We start from the raw sequence: 18,450 nt of genomic DNA on the forward strand, positions 1-18,450 counted from the left end.
GGGACACAGTGAAGATTGCGGTTCCCGTGAAGCGGTTGGACCCACGTTGGGGTCCACAGAGCCTGTTCCAGAGTGGGACCGCTCTAGCAGTCCACGTGCAGAAGTTCGGTTGGAGGGTTGAAGGAGTCATCGCCAACTGAGCCTTTGTGAAGATTGCTGATCCGAGCACCGGAGTGCTCGGCAGGTATCTGATACATAAGTGCACCACCGGGCCCTTAGCTTAACTGTGACTGCGCAGTCACCCATTGACTCTCTGCAAGAGTGCGGGACATTGGGTCGGGTTTCTTTGGACACTGGGTGGGCTCACTTGGTGTTGGGGAAGCGTCCTGCGCGACGCAGTAGGTGTCTCCTCTAGAGAGGGACACAGGTTATATAAAGGTATTGCGTGATATGTTATACTGCTTGTTAGTAAAGGTATTAGTTAATATAATCACTGTGTATGTGTTTATTGATTGTCCTGCGAGGAACCACTCCCCCTCTGGTGGGAGCCATCGCAGGTGGAGGCGCTGCATCATTGTAAGAATTATCCCTAGTGTAATTGCCCCAGGTTCCCCGTGGCGGAAGCTCAGCCCTCCTGTGAGCCAACAGGTTATGCACCACACCGAGTAACAATATATGTTTCCTGCACCCACACAGTAGAATCTGCGATTGGGGGGGGAAAACCCATTACACTAATATGTTATTTTTGTTTTTAAAAAATAAATAAATATGGACAGAGGGACGCTGCGTGGAAAATGTGAAGCAAAAATAAAAGGGATTGCAAGCAATAATTGACACGCCATGTATAACGAATGTAAGCCCAAACATGCAAAATGTTTATTTAAACGTGAAAAATAAAGAATTTACCTATTAATTCAGCTACTGTCATATTGCTTGGCCCGTAACCTAAACCAAAGCTAAAGGAAACCCCATGGGGAGAAATATATACTATTGAGAGACGTCCAATGTTCCTGGAGTGCATATACCTGCAGCCGGAAAGGAATTATATCTATATATTCCAAAAATTACATTTCACATTCCTTAAAAAAAAACTTTTTTTAAATTAATTTTAGAAAACCTGTTTCATGATGCCTGAGGAAGACACAGAAAAGAGCAGCGCAAAGGGGTATATAAGAGACATCCATCACCGCTCTGGCCCCTGCAGCACTTCTCTAGTTGCTGCACCTGTTTGGCCAGCTTATAATGACATGGGCAGGTGCCAGAGTCCCAGTAATATTGGTAATCGTGATTTTGGGGTCTACAGCTAAAAGGCCGGTAAACGCAACCAAAATGCTGACTCCCCTCCTTAAAAATAACTGAGAAATCTCTACGGAGAAGCACTTCCATTTCACTGAAATTCTGTGGGGAAAAAAATACCATTTCATGTTGATTATAATTAAAATCACAATCTTATAGACAACCAGAAATACTGTTTACCAAGACAGCCGAAAACCTTTGCCGGCAATGCAGTGTGTTACAAGCCCCCAGGCGGCAAATGGGGTTAAAGCCCTTACTTTGAGCCTTGCAAGACTTATTCTGTTTAACCCCTTCACTGCCAGACAGCTAAAAAAACCAGAGCACCACCAGCAAGGACAATAGAGCAGGTTAGATGCAATATAGGATAGCCATGCTACCATTAACACCCTCATATCAGCTTCTTCCTGCCAAGTTCAGTCTTAAATTCATGGATCCCGTTGAATCCTGCCCTCTGCGGTCCCTTGTGATCCTCACGCTGGTGGTTGCTTTGGAGTTCAACCGCTTCTGCTCTTAGATGGCACCTTCCCTGCTCTGTCCTGTCCAATCTCACGAGAGGACTTCTCCCGGGTTTTTCTCTTGGGAGACAATGCTATGTCACTGGAGTTTTTAGTTGTGGGGACCTGCAGGCCTTTGCTCCGGGGGGCTCTGTATTTACCCTTCTGACTGTACAGCAGGTTCCTCTGGAAGAGTAGGGGGATGTTGCCCTGATATAGGAAGACAGCTAGTACCATTCCTGAGAAAGCAGAAGAGGCAGATATAGTGAATTTTTCAGCTGCCCTTTAAGGTGCAAACCTTGGCAACGGACCTAAAACAACATTGTTTAAATATATATATATATATATATATATATATATATATATATGCAAATATACTGTATGCTCATCTGCATGTCTTAGGCAGGTCTGCAACCCCGCCTTTCCCCATTATCACCCAGCATACAGCACTTCCACTGCAGCAAGGGATTCTGGGAAATGACATGCAAATGAGCACACAGTGTCACCTTTTGCCTCAATAACCATTTTTAACATGATTCCCTATAGGCTTAAGCTTGCTGCATGGTCACAGCTTTGAGCACAGCCAGGGGTTAAGGTGCATACCCAGAAAACCACCCACAGACAGCTGTATGCTGGGTGATAATGGGGAAAGGCGGGGTTGCAGACCTGCCTAAGACATGCAGATGAGCATACAGTTATATTTGCATATTTGCTTTCCTGTGGAGGGTTTTTGTCACTTTTTTTACTCACCATAACTTAACTCAGTATTATGGTTTATATATATATATATATATATATATATATATATATATATATATATATATATATATATATATATATATATATATATATATATATATATATATATATATATATATATATATATATATATATATATATATATATATATATATATATATAATGACTTTCTTAAACTAATCTAACCCTGCTGGAAACAATGATTTGGTTGATGTAATATATTTGGAAATTAATTATAAATGGCATTTTTTAGGGTTCTCTTAATGGGGGGGGGGGGGGCGTGTTTGTCAATCAAGTGTTTTATCAGAGAGCCAATAAAGATACTGGAAATCGTAGACAGGGGGGCTTTACCTGTGCACACTCTTGTTGAGCACACAGCAACACCAGACAAAAGGGAGCAGCCAGAGGAAATCAAACTGCTCCAAAGTTTCAGCTTTACCATGTTTACAACTAACGTGATTTAAAAATTCATGTCAGATTTTGTTTGAAACAAAATGCAAACCAAACAACCAAGATGTGCAAAATCATACACAGGTTGGGACAATCCCCCCCAACCTCCCGCTCCCCCCCCCCCTTATAATTTAGTTTGAAAGATGTATTTGACAAGCGAGATATGATGGAATGTTTACGAATACTTGTTAATAATGTAACACTTTCTTTTTGTATGAGGATTTCAAAACCAATAAAAAGAGAGTGGGAACCTAGGGAAGCACTGTGTCAATGTATGTATGTATGTCTTTATTCATATAGTGCCATTAGTGTACATAGCGCTTCTTTAGTACTAAACGGGACAAACATATAAATAACAATGAGTAAACACGAGTATGTAAACGAATGTTCAAGTGTGTGTGAGGTGTCCCAGTGACTGGGGACCCGAATAAAAATTGAGTTCTACTACAAAAGTTCCTGGCAATCATCATTTTCACCCTTGCTACCTCATCGCCTAGTCGTCTGAATCCAGCCCCCTGAATGGAGGTAAACTATGCCGAGTAGCCACATACTACACCAATGTAAACTCCCTTGGAGCCGGGCATGGAGGGTTACCCTACAGAGAGGTACCTATACTACAAGTATATTACATAGTTGTTTTTATTATGTCTCATAAAATGCCTTATTAGGTAGAACAATGTTTCCCTGACTACACTCCAAAGGAACTATTTACCTTTGCATTAATACGTGATATCTACATTATTTATCTTTGATACTTAACTCATACTTTTTCTATGTACGGACTTGTGGATTGATGACCTTTTCTCGGAAGCTTTGCTTTTTCACACCTGTATTGTTATTATTGTGAACGAGTTAAAAATCTCTCTTTTTTTTTGGTTAATAACGGTCTTTGTCCTCTTTTTAAGGGCTGGAGAACACACATTTGACATCAATGTTACTGTGACACAGTTGCCACATTTAGGTCCCACAATAAACCATAGTGTGGGGTGAACCTAGCTTGTGCATTGTATCAGGGTTCGGTTACCTTAGAACGTAACACCTCTGTATTTCAGTTATTACAAGTTACTCACCAGCCAAGGCTCCTCCCCAGTAGACCAGAGTGTATTCCTGCAGCGTGTTCCCGGAGCAATGAAATGTCAGCGTGGAAGCCAGCGTAGGGTTAAAGAAGGCATCTGTGTATGGACCAGCTAAGAGGGGAGGGAGGATAGAACATGGGTGTTAAATCGTGAAAATGCAGCAATGCATAAACTTTGACACTCAGAAGTCCAATAACCTTATTAGATATATGTTGTAAGCTCTGCGAGACAGGGCTTTCTTTCCCTATTGTCTGGTTTTATGTTTGTTGCACTTATTGCTTGCACTGTAGCTATATAAATAAAAATATACATATACATCAGGGTATTGAGGCCACTCATGGTTACTTTATATACATTGCCTAGCTGCTTCAATGTATTAATGATTTCAATAAATTTGTAGAACAAACAGTGCAATACTCAGGACTTCTTGCAAGTGAAAAAATATTAGTTTATTTTAAAAAATTGACATTTCGGTCAACAACTTGGACCTTTTAAGTTGATAACAGTCTAAGTTGTTGACCGAAAATGTCGATTTAAAAAAATAAAAATAAACTAATATTCTTTCAAATTCATTCAAATCTGGGTGTCGGCTCATGACCTTGGGCAAGCCACATTATTGTTCTGTGCCTCGGACACAGGCATTAGAATAAGGGTTTCAGGGAAGGGACTTGTGCCTACAAAATTACCTGTACAGTGCTACCTGCAAGGTCAGCACTATATAAGGTAAACATATTTTAAAAAATACATTTAAAAATAAATAAATAAACATTTTGTGGAAACTTTAACAAAAAATAAATCACTTGGTAAATTGAATTTCTTCAAGGATAATGAACCTGCATTAAGAGATATCCATGCTGTTTGGGGGGAAAGAAGCTGAAATATGTAGATGACAAAGAGTTTGTCCTACCTGTGTACACCAGGGCAGTCACAGTAAGTGCGGTTGTGGGCACCCTATATACCGCTCTCATGCTCTGGCAGCGAAGAAGCACTAGATGGTAGCAGAAAGCACACAGTCCTTCCACAAAGACGCCATGAGCGAGCGAGGTGTGCAGAGAGGAGCTGCAGTCTTGCGCCATTAAATTCTGAATGAGGTGGAATTCGGTCAGCTCCCAGGACCAGTATTGTCTGGTCAATACCGTGGCAGCCTCCATGCCCAAATATTGTACCAACAGCTTAACCAGCGTGTCGATGAGAGGGGAATCCCGGTTCAGGAACTCCTGCAGAGACACTGCAGAGTTGGCAGACGCTCCGTCGAAGGTGAACCCGTGTGCCAGGAACAGGAGGAAGAGGAGTGTCATGACCACATCGGGACCAAAACCACCTCCCCACGCACCAATTTCCACCAGCATTCGTAGCTCCAAGCAGCAAGCACACAACTGCAGGGAGCTGGCCAATTCACTGACAGTGCATCGGTACAGCCTGGCAGGCAGTAGCTTCTTAGATGCCCAGCGAAGCAGCTGGCACAGGGCTACCGTTGAGACAAAGAAGGCCACCAAGATGTTTAGCCCAGCCATGGTGGCAATGAGGCACCAGCGAGTGGGGAGAAACAAGGAAAAAGGTGCGCTGGCAGTTTTCCTCTACTTATATAGGGGTCTAATAAGTCAACGTGGCCCAATCTCCAGCCAGTAGTTTACAGGATCAAGGGCACAGCTGGGAAACACTGCAGGTGGAAAGTGTATAGCATTCAGTCCTCATTACTGCTACTGCACAGCTGTTTAACCCTGTGCTGTCCCCAGCAACAGGATTAACCTAATTTCTTTGCTCACAAAAACCTAATTTTCAGAAATCTCTTCTAAAGATTCTTACATTTATCCCACTGCTAGAGTTTGTGAGAATACTTTATTAAAAGATTTTTTTTCTATACTACAAACTGCGTACACCAAGTTATGGCGAGTAAAAGTGACAAAAACCCTCCGCTGTAAAGCAATGATAAAGAACAATAACGAGCACATTTATATCTCATACAAGTCCCCAAATCTGCCTTGTCCCATAGTAGCTTAAAACACACACACACACACACACGCTGCTTTTGGCCCCTCGAACAAAGGAGTGGAAGATCAAACAAAGTCCATATTTCTTCAAAGTTACACATTATGGCATAATTAATTCTCACTATCAGTGTTTTCAGACTGTGTAGAGCACTTGCATATATATGGGTGTACAGGCAGCAACAACAAAAACCAAGCCTGTTCCCTTTATCTGCAGGAGATAAGTGTCTGACTAGTCACAGGAAATGCTGCTGTTACAAACAGGAAGGTCCCAAGTAACGTGCACTCATTGCTATGCAAATACACAATAGTGAGACTGCTGATCCAATATCAAAAGTGGCACTCTCAATAACAATTTACCATATATAGGTTCACAATGAATGGGACAGAATGTCCCTAGTATTGTAACGCGTGTTGATAAAAAATATTTTTTAATTAATAAAATTAAAATAGTAAGGACCACATATAGACAATCTGACGTCAATAGATACTCATAGGCAATGTATAATGGTCAAAATTATGACTGGCAGTTAAGCCCAAGTCAGTTCTGAGTAAGACCTGTATGTAAAAGTCTGGTGGGAATCGTCAGATTGTCTATATGTGGTCCTTACTATTTTAATTTTATATTATTAATACATTGGTTTTATCAACACTCACGTTACAATACTGGGGACATTCTGGCCCATTCAATGTGGACGTATACAGTATATGGTAAATTGTTATTGAGAGTGCCACTATTGATATTGGATCAGCAGTCCCACTATTGTGTTTTTGCATAGCAATGAGTGCACGTTACTTGGGACCTTCCTGTTGTCTGTAACAGCCTTTTCTGTGTATTGTAATTTCTCTCCCTAGTGCACCTGCTATATATTCAGGTTGAGTGGGTATCTCTCCTTCCGTTTACGCCTGACTAGTCGCTACAAAGATGCTATGGGTCAGGGCGAATGGATAAATAATATGAAAGATCCTGCACACTTAGGATATTTATTGATGCTGACTCAATAAATATCCTTTAAGAAATATCCACGTGTGCAAGATATGACATATTTTATATTTGTAATAGTAATATATACTTGGCAAATCCCCTAACCATTTTCCCTCTTCAGTTAGAGTATTACCAGTGTTAGACTTGTGTAATGTGTGCATCAAAACGTGATTGTGCAAATGTGAAGATGCTACCTCCCTTCATTATAAACGTGCGCTATATTTACATAATGCACAGAAATTGAGGATCTTATTCATTAACACGCTAGGTGCAAATAAACTCTGCTTTGCAATGCATTGCGGGCAGCAAAAGGGGTTAAGATTGGAATAATTTTCTTAGACCGCTCCCGTTCGTCACTGCGTTCAACAAGTTTGCACGGGTAAGACCTCTCCCCTTACCTTTTTGGCTCTTAAAGGACAGGGTGGGATAAGTGTTAAAAAAAAAAAAAAAAATGAAAAATACATTATTGACAAACACTTCCCCAGAGACCCGAAGAAATGTAATTTGTAATTAATTTCCAGGGAAACAAAAAAAAGACAGAATCTTTGCTTTTAGCACTGTTAGACTTGAGGATGCCAACATGTGTTAAATTGTTTACAAAAGGTTGTTTCTTAGCTAGTTATGTGGGATTGCACCTTGAAGATCAGTTTGTGCAAAGACTTCCTCTAAGGCAGATCTGTAGACACTAAGCTCCATGCGGCAGGGACCTCCTTCCTATAGTCTCTACATATGTACTCTTGTCATACAATGTTATTGTCCTCCCTCCCACATCGTACTGCGCTGCAGAATATGCTGGCACCAGCCCAATAAGATATGTATTATGACAATAAAAAAAAAATGTAAACCCTGTGTATGCCAAGCAACACTAACACTGCCCACTAGCAAGTCCTCTCCATGGACATGTGACTGTACAAGCCAGTAAAAAGGCTGGTGAAGGAGGGACTAAGAGGGAGAGTGAGTTTTAAAAAGGTGGGCAGCTATGACAGTACAGTAGGAGACCGACACAGAGCTGAAAATGTGAGGCTAAACCGAGAGCCAGCTGTGTGAAGGGACCTGCATGCGTCCCACGTGGAGACTGCAGAGGCAACAGAACAGGGAACAGCCTAACGAACCACATCAGCCGCAGAGACCCGGAAGCAAGTGGGACTGCTGACGGAAGGGGTCCCCCGACGGACCATGGGATAAAGTGGTACAAAGACAAACCTTTGCGAAGTACAGGCCTGCTACACACAATTATTACATAAGAGCTCCAATGGTGTACCGGTACTCCACACACAGGCCTGGCCACTGAAGATTGGGAGGTCTATTGAGTGGAATATAACACACACATGCGCAGTGTTTATGTGAACTGTGATGATGATTTGTACTGTCAGGGATCCTGTTTCTAAGGATTACGAGGTTACGGATATCTGTTTGCTATATATACCCTATACCTAAATCTGTTATGAACATCCAAGTCTTGTGTCCCCTTACTGGCTCCATGCACATGTGGTAGCTAACATAGGTATACGGATTTGGGCCCCATACCTCAGTATCAGGTGTACAGTCTGAGGTTTAGTAATATTTAGAGGGGTTACAAAATAAAAATCTAGATTAACACTAGTAACTCAAGTACGATCCAGAAACACACTCTGGATGGGAACACAGAATCAAACACAAATTAACCCTTCGTTGTGAAGTAGCTTTCACAGCTAGCATTACTACCGTCTTCGTGTATGGTGAAATTAATAAAAGAAAACAGGGGAAATACTATAAAATAAAACAACAAAATGTTTATTTCAAGCCAAGACGACGCACACAAAATGATTCAGTAGTTATTGCCGCAAAAATTAACAATTAAATAAAAGGATGGGATTAAATTAAACAGATGGGTGAAAGAAGAACAGTAGAAAATATACCCTCGGAAAAAAATAAAAAATATGAAACACCTGCATGCAAAGACTAACAGGAGGCAAAGGGGACCTGAGGGGAGGAGACAGGAGGAGTCGAGTTCAAATGTACAGGTTGCTGGGCTAATTGAAGCTCAAGTAGAGCTGACCACATCAAGTCGGGATTGTGTCAATGTAGGTAAAGTTTATGGGCAGTTTATAGTTTATTGATGTCTTCTAAAGAACCTCACAAAAGGTTTGACAGGAGACACTCCTTCGACCAGTCGGTAGTTAATAACACTTCTCTTGAAAAGACAAAGCACTTTGCAACAGCGTTCATATAGGCCAGTCATCTATGGGACCATTGGCTTGTATTATACAGATGTATAAAAAATATATACACATCATGCATCTGGAGATGGCAATCTGAACAGCATATCAGTGCATTACATATGTTAAAATACTTCCAATGCGCAAGGTTACACCCTACTACAAAAATGTTCTGGGAATAAAGCGCTTGTCTCACTACTAAATATGATATACTAGCACTTTTTGCAACAAGACATTTCAGCAAAATGGTCGGTAGGATTTAGTAGTGATTATGTGTTTTAAATTGTCCGCTTTTACGTTATTTATAGCCTTCCAGGATGAGGGAATGGGTGGAATAAACTCAGTGGAGTGATGGGAGAGAGGAAACTTAACAGTTTGGGTGGAATTTGTTGATTCAATAATGGAAATTCAAAAATCCAATATTTCTGGAAAGTCCTTGTGAAGTTTTACATCGATATGTACATGAGCAAAAAGGGTGCAGTGGAGACAGACGTGTCTACGCATACTCAAAAATATTCATTATTTTGCATTGTCTCGGATTACAAAGACGGAAAGTACTTAACACCTGCAATGCACTGTGGGAGTTTAACTCCTTTGCTGCCACAAGGGCCTACAAGTCAGCAATGGGGGTTTATATACTTTGAGGATGGATTTGCTTTGTGTGTTTTCAGTGCAAATACTATTTTACTCTCATACTATGCTGGGAATCCCTTCTGGATCTCTGTGCATCATCACCAAACCCTAGATCTCTGAAGTGTGTATGGACCGCATTGCTGTGGAAAATAAGCAAAGCATAATCACATTGCTGACAGCCAGAAATTAAGGACCTGTAACCGAAAAAGAGTATCGTGGGCTCAGAGTCAACTCCAAGTTCCCTACACGGTTTAAAAAAAATTAGACATAAAATACAGCCACAGCTCCTGCTCCTGATAATGACAAGTCCATTACAGGACTCAAAGCCCACATGGCTTCACCCACAGATACAGAGACAACACATCTGAACTGTGAAATTAATCAGACTTAACAGAGTCAAAAGGCAGCAAACACAAGCAGTAGAACTGGCAAAACCCAATGTAATGTTTCCTCCAAGAGAACAGCTGCATCATGCACAAGTCTGGTTTTGTAATTGCACCAGACACATGTCACTGAACCAAGCACTTCATATACAACACTCATCCAAGAAGATGTGTTTGCAGCAGTAGATATGTTCTAAAGACCCAATTACTTGACATTAACACACATTTTAACCTCTGCAGCGCCTGGAGGTGTATGGGATTATACTCCACACGTCTCCCCGCATTAGAGAGGTTTAACTAAACACAAACCGTAGCACAATAAGCAGTTGGTTTTATTGCCTTTCACAAGATAACACTCCAGGTGGGGAAGGCACAAATGATGTTTAGTACGATTGGCACTCATTGAATCTAGGCACATTTTTCATCCCAGAACATATCTTCTATTCATGACCTCTGTAAAAAGGAATGGTTGTAGCCATTTTAGCATTAACATGTTTTAAAACCTGTCTAGTCTCTTGTATATGGCTCTCTTCACCAGGTGAGATGATGAAAGGTGGGTGCAGCGGTTACTTCTGCTGAAGAGGATTATCAGGAGGACCAAACAGGCCAGGGATTGGAAAGGTTAGAAGCCATAAGCATAACACAACAAGGGCCAGAAGTTAAAGAGCTGGTATTAAACATGGCACTATGGTTCCCTTTTGTCCATATATAAAAAGAAGGCAACTTCTGGTCAGATAACTAGTATTACAAAGGCAAATGTATGGGATCAGCAGTTACAGCATCAACAGAGAGACTGTTTCCAGGCACACTCTTAAGTGGTAGATTTAGTTGCACTGGCCCAAGTCGCAAATTCAGTAACAAAGATAAACCAAAACCTTCCATTTAAAAATCCAGATGAATAGAAAAAAAATTAAGTTTGTATTGAACTTCTTTCCCCCACCCACCCCTTAAACAGTAACTTTTAATCCTTGGCAAAACAGATGACTGATCAGAATAACCCTACAACTACACAGAACAGGCGCAGCACAGACGGCAGTGCCAGTAATCGAGGACCCTCACATGCTGTTATATGAAAGTATACTTGTCTATGGCACTTCGTTTTACTCATGTGATTGGTCTGAAGCAGCCAAACTATATTATTGATGTTTTTCATTCTTTCATTCATGATACAGTAAAACTCAAACTAACCAAGCAGTAAAGACGGTCCCGCATCATCTATTTTTTTTTTTTTTTTTTTTTTTTTTTTTTACAATTCTAACTTTATAAAACGGTCAATTACCTCCCTTCAAAAACATCTGGTCATTGCACATGGATGTAAATCCAACCAAACTGTTTTTGTGAAACGGTCTATAGGAAAATGACATGACAAGGTTTTCTAGGCTACGTTTTTGTCCATTCTACACAGCTGTTTTAACAGTACAGTATGTGGAAAACCACCTAGATTACCAATTACTGAGGTCCATCTGTTCTATTTATATGGATAATTTAGCTTTTAAAACCATCATCTGGCAAGAAAAAAAAAAAAAACACCAACAATGTCCTCTAAGGCAGCAGTTGGCTTCACTTATCATCCTGCTTAGTTAGCCCTTTTCTCTAGTGCAGAATTAGAAAGTATAATGGAGAGGGGGGAAAAAAGACACGAGTAAGGGAGATGAGACCTTTCCAAAATTCGCGTTAACTGAAACATCGGTGAAACATCGGTGGAGGGAGGGGGACTATCCTTGCTTCTGCACTAACAATATAAAGACATACACCCTTATTCCCTGCACTTCGGAAGAAATAATTAATCCAGGCACATGGACAGGTAGCACAATCTGAAGAGCCAGCAGAGAACTAGAAGTAAAAAATGATCTGCCACCAGCATGCAAGCTATTCAAGTATCAAGAGAAGACCAGAAAACAGGACCGATGCCCACTGAAGACGAAGGTAAAGACAAGACATACAAAATAAAGTAATCCCCTAATGCAGTCGAGACCCCAATTTGCAGGGTTTTTGAAAAGGCCACAAAACTGTTTAATTTCCTGGAAGGAAGGTGCGCACAACATGGGGAACGCTGCCTCCTTTTCACGTTCAATACTTTCTTCCTCACAGCAAGGAGAATATATATTTTTTTTGTCTTCATTACTTCACAGGATGCTGCTGTTTCTTCCTATGCTCGTCTCTGTTCCCCACGAGCTTGGTAGGAGTGGCACTTGAAGAATATCAAGGCGGTTAAGAGGGAGGACGAGTGAGAGGAAGGCCACGGGGTGAGAGGGGTAGCAGGGCTGGATGTTAGCGGTTGCTCTTCATTGCTTCTTTCGCAGCCAGGATCAGAGGCGTCAGGCTGGATAGTGGTTTGGCGAGTTTTAGGAACGGGTGCTGTGAAGGAGAGAAAAGCATGTATACGCAGATAAAGGGTTAAGTTGTGTCTTAACATCCTTACCAATAAACATAGGATGCAGAAATGAATATCAAGCAAAAAAGTGTTGTTACAGTGGTGAGCACAAACAAAGTTGGGCCCAAACCATGTTAACTTCAAAATAATGACAGACTTAAAATCACAATCGCTCCCATTTTTCGTGTAAAATTTTATTAATGAACACTTTTTTGGGAGCAGAATTTGAACTGGAGGTGGGTCCTGTGCAGCTGAACAGTGCTATTTCTAGCTCTAGGGAACCCTGGTTCACAAAATACTTTCCATTTTAGTTGCTAGTCTCTCCTTAGATATCCAAAGATGTCACTGGGGTCGTCCAATAGACAGTCACCATATCATCTCCATCTCCAGCCCCCCCCCCCCCCAACCGATGTTGTGGCGCCTTCCTAGTGGCTCGGGGATCAAGGCAAGTTTGGTGGCCGATTTGATTTCCCATATGGGAGAGAAAATTTTAATTCACACAATTTACCAGTGTGCTTCACATACAGACGTTTTCAAATTGTGGTCCCCAAAGATCTTGGGGAAGGCCCCTGAAACTCCTCACAAAGCATTATACTGCATGTAGCCTGGCGTTTCTATTTTGGGCTCTATGGTACCTCAAGGCGCACCACCACTAAGTACATATATATGCATGTGTCTGCAAAGATGGTCATTTTTCACTTCATGTCACTTCCCCTAGGGATGTTAAATTGTTTTTTCTTCCCAAACTCCTACTCACCTGTAAGAGCTCTCTGCCTGATCCTCTCTTTTCCACGTCCATCTCCAGAGAGCGGTTCAGGAAATCCCGGAAGATCGGCGATAACTTTTCAGGGTTTTGAAGCTCTGGGGTGCCATTGGTAGCAATCAAATACAAAGCCTGGGGAGACAACAAACCTCAGCTTATACAGCGTCATAGGAGAACCTACTCAAACATCAAGGCTGATCCTTCCTAGTCAACAAATGACACAGCCAGTCCACTTTTCTAGGTTAGAGAGAACAACAAAATTTGTGCATTGAGAAGCTTCTCTCAGAATACTGGCTAAACACATTCCCAACCTCGCAGAGAAACAGCAGTTTAAAGATGCACCTATAATAAAGCCAGCTCAAGGCTGCAAAACACAAGATGGAAGGTTTTATAAAGCAAACAAATCTATTTCAACGCTTTAATGTGATGTGCAGCTGGCCCAAGCTAGAAAATGTTTGCTATCCATAAACCAGGCAGTGTTCAAATAACGAAGAAAAAACTTTTTACTGCTTTAAAGCAGGTTCATTGTTTGACTTCACGGAGGGGACGTCACGAAGGAGCTGCGGTGTATGCGGATCTCTACCATTACGGCTCGTATCAGATACTCTCTTATTTGGGTTCGCTGAAACCCCTATATGTGCAAGTAATGTCTTATCACGTTGCAGTGCAATGATTTAACATTGCCTATCTATATACAGGCTGGAGCTCATTTTGGCATATGGAATTGTCACTTTTATAGTTATTCCAGTGTGGCTATTGGCTACGGACTAGCTGTGTTTAAAGTGGCTATACATTGTGGCAAGTTGTTCCTCGGTATACAATATATACTATAATGCCTTGGATACATGGATGAAACACTAAGGGGTCTGAATGTAAACACAACATAGTTTATGTTACAATTTCTGGTGGGTGCAATTTGATAATCAATCCTGACAGCATATTTTGCATAGTCTTTGTGGCAAAGCAAGCTATGGTATTAAACCTTTCACTAACTGATATCAAGTCTGTACCTACACCATCTATGTACACAGTGTTTCCTATAGCATTTCTTGGGCTAGTGAGAGTCTCAGAGTAAATATTCTGCATTTTGAGCACAATAGTGCTTTCACTACAGTGTGGTAGTTTATTATATGACACAAGGACCGCAGGAGAGGAGGGTTTTGCCAGTCTAATGATAGCTATCCAGAGGCACTTAACCCCTTGTTCTCCAGACCTCCTCCGTGGGGAATTTTATGAATTTTAACCATTTAGTGTGTAATAATTGATGTAATAAAACTTTGTTTTGGTCACTCCTTTTTAACCCTTAATTCACCTGTGCGTTGGACCACAGGAGGGTAATTTAGCCTTGGCTTTGTGATCAATTGCAATGAGTGCATTCTAGTGGGGTTCTTTGAGCCCTTCTTTTGGGTTCTCTCTGTATGTTGACTTCACTTTTGCCAGAAATATTACCAAATGTAATATCAATGTCATTATTTGTAACCCTTGTGAAACGTATAACTTGCAATGAAGGGAATAAGGCTGCGTCCCCCGTGCCGCTGACCGCACTCATGTTCGAGAGGTGACATCGCCAACTCTGCAAGCACGAGCATTCGTCTGTTCGGCAACTTTTTCGGTACGCGTGAGCGGTGGGGGGGGGGGGGGGGAGAAAGATTGGCTGAGGACCCCAAACCAAACCCAAACATTATATAATCGAATGCTTAATTACCTCTTTCTTTTATGTATTATTGAATCCATATATTAAATTCCAGACAACAGTTTTCTAGTATCATTGGGAATAAATCATTTGAGCCCTACCTTGCAATTAGACATCGTGTCAGTTTGCACTGTACTGATACAAAGTACATTGCTGCACAAAGATCCATTGCGCTATTCTGTTCACAGAACTTTTTATTTCACAAGGCCTGTAGCCACCACATCTACTACAGGTTTACTGTGTACTGCTCAACAGTCAGTGTCGTGTCTGTGGGTCATTCTTTTTACCCTATGTATTTTATTTATTAAGTACTAATAAACTGTGTTTTTAGTTTAACCAATTATGCATTGAGTCTGCCTGGGGGTTCTCTAGCAACAAGAGCACTCATTAAATTGCTCTCACACAATTGCTTTCATCTACTCTCTTCCCTGCAACATTCCAACTACAGTTAAGCCCTGAAGTATGAGTTTGAGTGCATGTAAACTGGGGACTTTGTACCACTGCCTCTAACTGGATGCAGTGGATCTCAGAGTTCTGTTTGTATATACCCCTTCCCCTAATGCAGGGGTGTGCAAACTTTGTCTGCGCACCCCTGCCTACGCCCCATCTCTTTTCTCCGGCGTTTTCGGATGTCACGTCGTCATGTTGACCAAAGCAGCTGGAGACGAGGTAAGAGTCTTGCAGAGGCCTTGCGCACTCCAACATTTAATTTAAATGTTGTGGGGAAGAGTGCAGGGCCATTGTAAAAGCGCCGCACCCCCCACCCCCCAGAAAATGTTGCGGCCCCCTGCCCTAGTGCACCAATCATACTTCTTCCTGTCTTGGAGTACTGGTATCAACCTTGGTTTCTGCTCTTAAACTACTTAGATTTTGCAAAGGCTTTTGATACGGTTCCATACAAGGTTAGTGTACAAAATAAAGCAAATTGGACTCGGTAAAAATATTTGCACCTGGATTGAAAACTGGTAGAAGGATAGACAACAGAATTATCATAAATTGAACTTTTTCAGGTTGGGCTAAACTTGTGAGTGGAGTACCTCAGGGATCAGTAATGGGAGCCCTGCTTTTTAACTTTTTTATTAATGACCTCGAGGTTGGTAGAGAGATCAAAGTCTCCATCTTTGTTGATGACACTAAATTGTGTAAGGTATTAGAATCAGAGAACAGTGTAATATCTCTCCAGACGAACTTGAATAGACTGGAAACTTGGGCAGGTAAATGGCAGATGAAATTTAATACAGCTAAATGTGAAGTTATGCATTTTGGAAACAAGAATAAACAGGCAATTTACAAATTAAATGGGGGAAAATTAGGAGAATCCTTGATGGAGAAGTATTTAGGAGTGTGTGTAGACACCAAGCTTAGCAAGTGTCCAGTCATGTAGTAGCTGCAAAGGCAAACAAGACCTTATCTTGCATTGAACAGGGAATAGATTGAAGGGAATGAGACATAATTATGCCTCTCTACAAAGCATTAGTAAGACCCCACCTTGAATACGGAGAACAGTTTTGGGCACCACTCCATAGAAAATACATTATGGAACTACATAGAGTGCAGAGAAGAGCCACCAAATTAATAAAGGAGATGGATAACCTGATTTATGAGAAGAGACTAGCTAAATTAGATTTGTTTAAATTAGAAAAGAGGCATTTAAGAGGGAATATGATAACTATATACAAATATATTCAGTGACAATACAAGGAGCTTTCAAAAGAACTATTCATCCCAAGGGCAGTACAAACGACACAGAGTCATCCCTTAAAATTGGAGGAAAGGAGATTTCACCAGCAACAAAGGAAAGGGTTCTTTACAGTAAGGGCAGTTAAAATGTGGAATTCATTACCCATGGAAACTGTGATGGCAGATACAATAGATATCTTCACAAAAAAGGTTGGACATATTTCTTAGAAAGTAAAGGTATACAGGGAGATACCAAATAAGTAAACATGGGAAGGATGTTGATCCAGGGAGTAATCCGATTGCCAATTCTTGGAGTCAGGAAGGGATTTATTTTTCCCTTATGAGATATCATTAGACGATGTGTCACTGGAGTATTTTGTATGCCACCCTCTGGATCAATATAATGTAAATACAGATATAGGATAAAGTATCTATCGTCTAAATTTAGCATAGGTTGAACTTGGACGTACGTCTTTTTTCAACCTCCGTTACTATGTTACTATGTAACCATGTAACATGATGTAGCAGTTATAGGTTGGCCAATCTAGAGTCCTCAAGAGCCACCAATAGGTCAGGTTTAGAGGATATCCCTGCTTCAGCATAGGTGGCTCGATCAAAATGACAGCCATTGATTGTGCCACCTGTGCTGAAGCAGGGATATCCTTAAAACCTGGCTGGTTGGTGGCTCTTGATGACCAAGTTTGGCCACCCGTGGTATATGTAAAGAAATGTTGTTCTATTCTGTATCACTAACAAAATATGAAAGCCTTGTGTTTGAATATTGTGTTAGATTTCTCTTGCTCCCTCACACAGCAATATGAAGCCAGAGCAGGAGTAGCACTTGTTCTGGGATTCGCCGAACTCCGATAAGATGAATTGGAGCTCTATCCGGTGTTAACTAGCACTGACTATTTCTTTGCTGTCAAGGGGAATCGGAGCTTGATCCAGCATTATCGAACCTCGGTGAACCCCCCCATTGTATGATCTTGTATACTACAAGCCTATTTGGCAATACCATGGAGTAGCTCCACGGCCTTATAATGTAATGAAGAGAAACAGTGAATACAAGAATACAAAGCAAAACGTGGGCAACTTACCCTCAAAGGGTTCTCGTTGAGGTACGGTGGCTCTCCTTCTACCATCTCGATAGCCATGATGCCAAGGGACCAAATGTCTACCTTAGGTCCATACGCTTTCCTGGTCACGACCTCAGGGGCCATCCAGTATGGGGTCCCCACCATAGTGCTGCGCTTGCTCTGCTCCGGGGTGATCTGGGCGCAGAAGCCAAAGTCAGCTGCAGGAAAAGAAGATGTAGGATATGAATGACTGGCCAGATAGAGGGGCAGAACTACAGCCAGTGCCAGGAACCTGCCTCACGATGTTAAAAAGCAAGTATGACAAAAATCTACCTGCTGTAAACATTTAAAAACACCAACACAACCAAGAGCTTTTTCAGCATCATGATCTGAATCATTGTTTTTTGTATTTCGCAAAAAATGGATAAATCTGAGACTTATGGATCAGGCATAGGGTTTTGTTTTAACTAGAAAGAAAAACAAAAAAAATGCTCCCAGAGGGGCCAGCAATGTGTTTCTCCATATTGCGTTGCAGTCCTTTCTCTGGCAGCAAAAGGCTTTAAAGGTCATTTTAAAGGTAAAACAACCTGCAATAAACCTACACTTCTCTAAGGTCAATACAAGTACCAGAAATCTGTGTTGCCAGAACGTGTACAGAAACT

The 18,450-nt window shown here is 41.3% G+C and overlaps 2 protein-coding genes across 4 annotated transcripts in view; both read right to left on the reverse strand.

Annotated features, from left to right (window-relative positions):
- Window positions 1-794: 794 nt before the first annotated feature.
- On the reverse strand, window positions 795-6,289 carry LOC142465865 (aquaporin-12-like). Its single transcript, XM_075570250.1, has 3 exons — window positions 4,923-6,289; window positions 4,010-4,126; window positions 795-1,969 (listed from the first exon to the last, which is right to left on the reverse strand). The coding sequence occupies exons 1-3, from the start codon at window positions 5,527-5,529 to the stop codon at window positions 1,731-1,733; spliced, it is 963 nt and encodes a 320-aa protein (XP_075426365.1). The 5' UTR covers window positions 5,530-6,289; the 3' UTR covers window positions 795-1,730.
- Window positions 4,010-18,450, reverse strand: part of PAK2 (p21 (RAC1) activated kinase 2) — a 49,056-nt gene continuing 34,615 nt past the window's right edge. For 2 of the 3 annotated variants that reach the window (XM_075570248.1, XM_075570249.1), the window contains 3 exons: window positions 17,810-18,006; window positions 13,334-13,471; window positions 8,741-12,560 (listed from right to left, as the gene is read on the reverse strand). In XM_075570248.1, the coding sequence (XP_075426363.1) occupies window positions 12,474-12,560; window positions 13,334-13,471; window positions 17,810-18,006 (422 nt within the window). In that variant the 3' untranslated portion in view covers window positions 8,741-12,473. Of the gene's footprint in view, window positions 4,127-8,740; window positions 12,561-13,333; window positions 13,472-17,809; window positions 18,007-18,450 lie in introns of those variants that run through there. The other variant, XR_012787993.1, reaches the window with a different exon arrangement.

Source organism: Ascaphus truei, chromosome 14, assembly GCF_040206685.1.
Source record: "Ascaphus truei isolate aAscTru1 chromosome 14, aAscTru1.hap1, whole genome shotgun sequence".
Taxonomy (NCBI): domain Eukaryota; kingdom Metazoa; phylum Chordata; class Amphibia; order Anura; family Ascaphidae; genus Ascaphus; species Ascaphus truei.

Excerpts from the sequence above, each read along its gene's own strand:
- LOC142465865 (XM_075570250.1), bottom strand. The coding sequence starts at position 5,529 with ATGGCTGGGCTAAACATCTTGGTGGCCTTCTTTGTCTCAACGGTAGCC. Across the intron at positions 4,127-4,922 it reads GACTGCCCTGGTGTACACAG|CTGGTCCATACACAGATGCC; the intron begins GTAGGACAAACT and ends CTCCCCTCTTAG. Across the intron at positions 1,970-4,009 it reads CTGGGGAGGAGCCTTGGCTG|GAATGGTACTAGCTGTCTTC; the intron begins GTGAGTAACTTG and ends CTGCTTTCTCAG.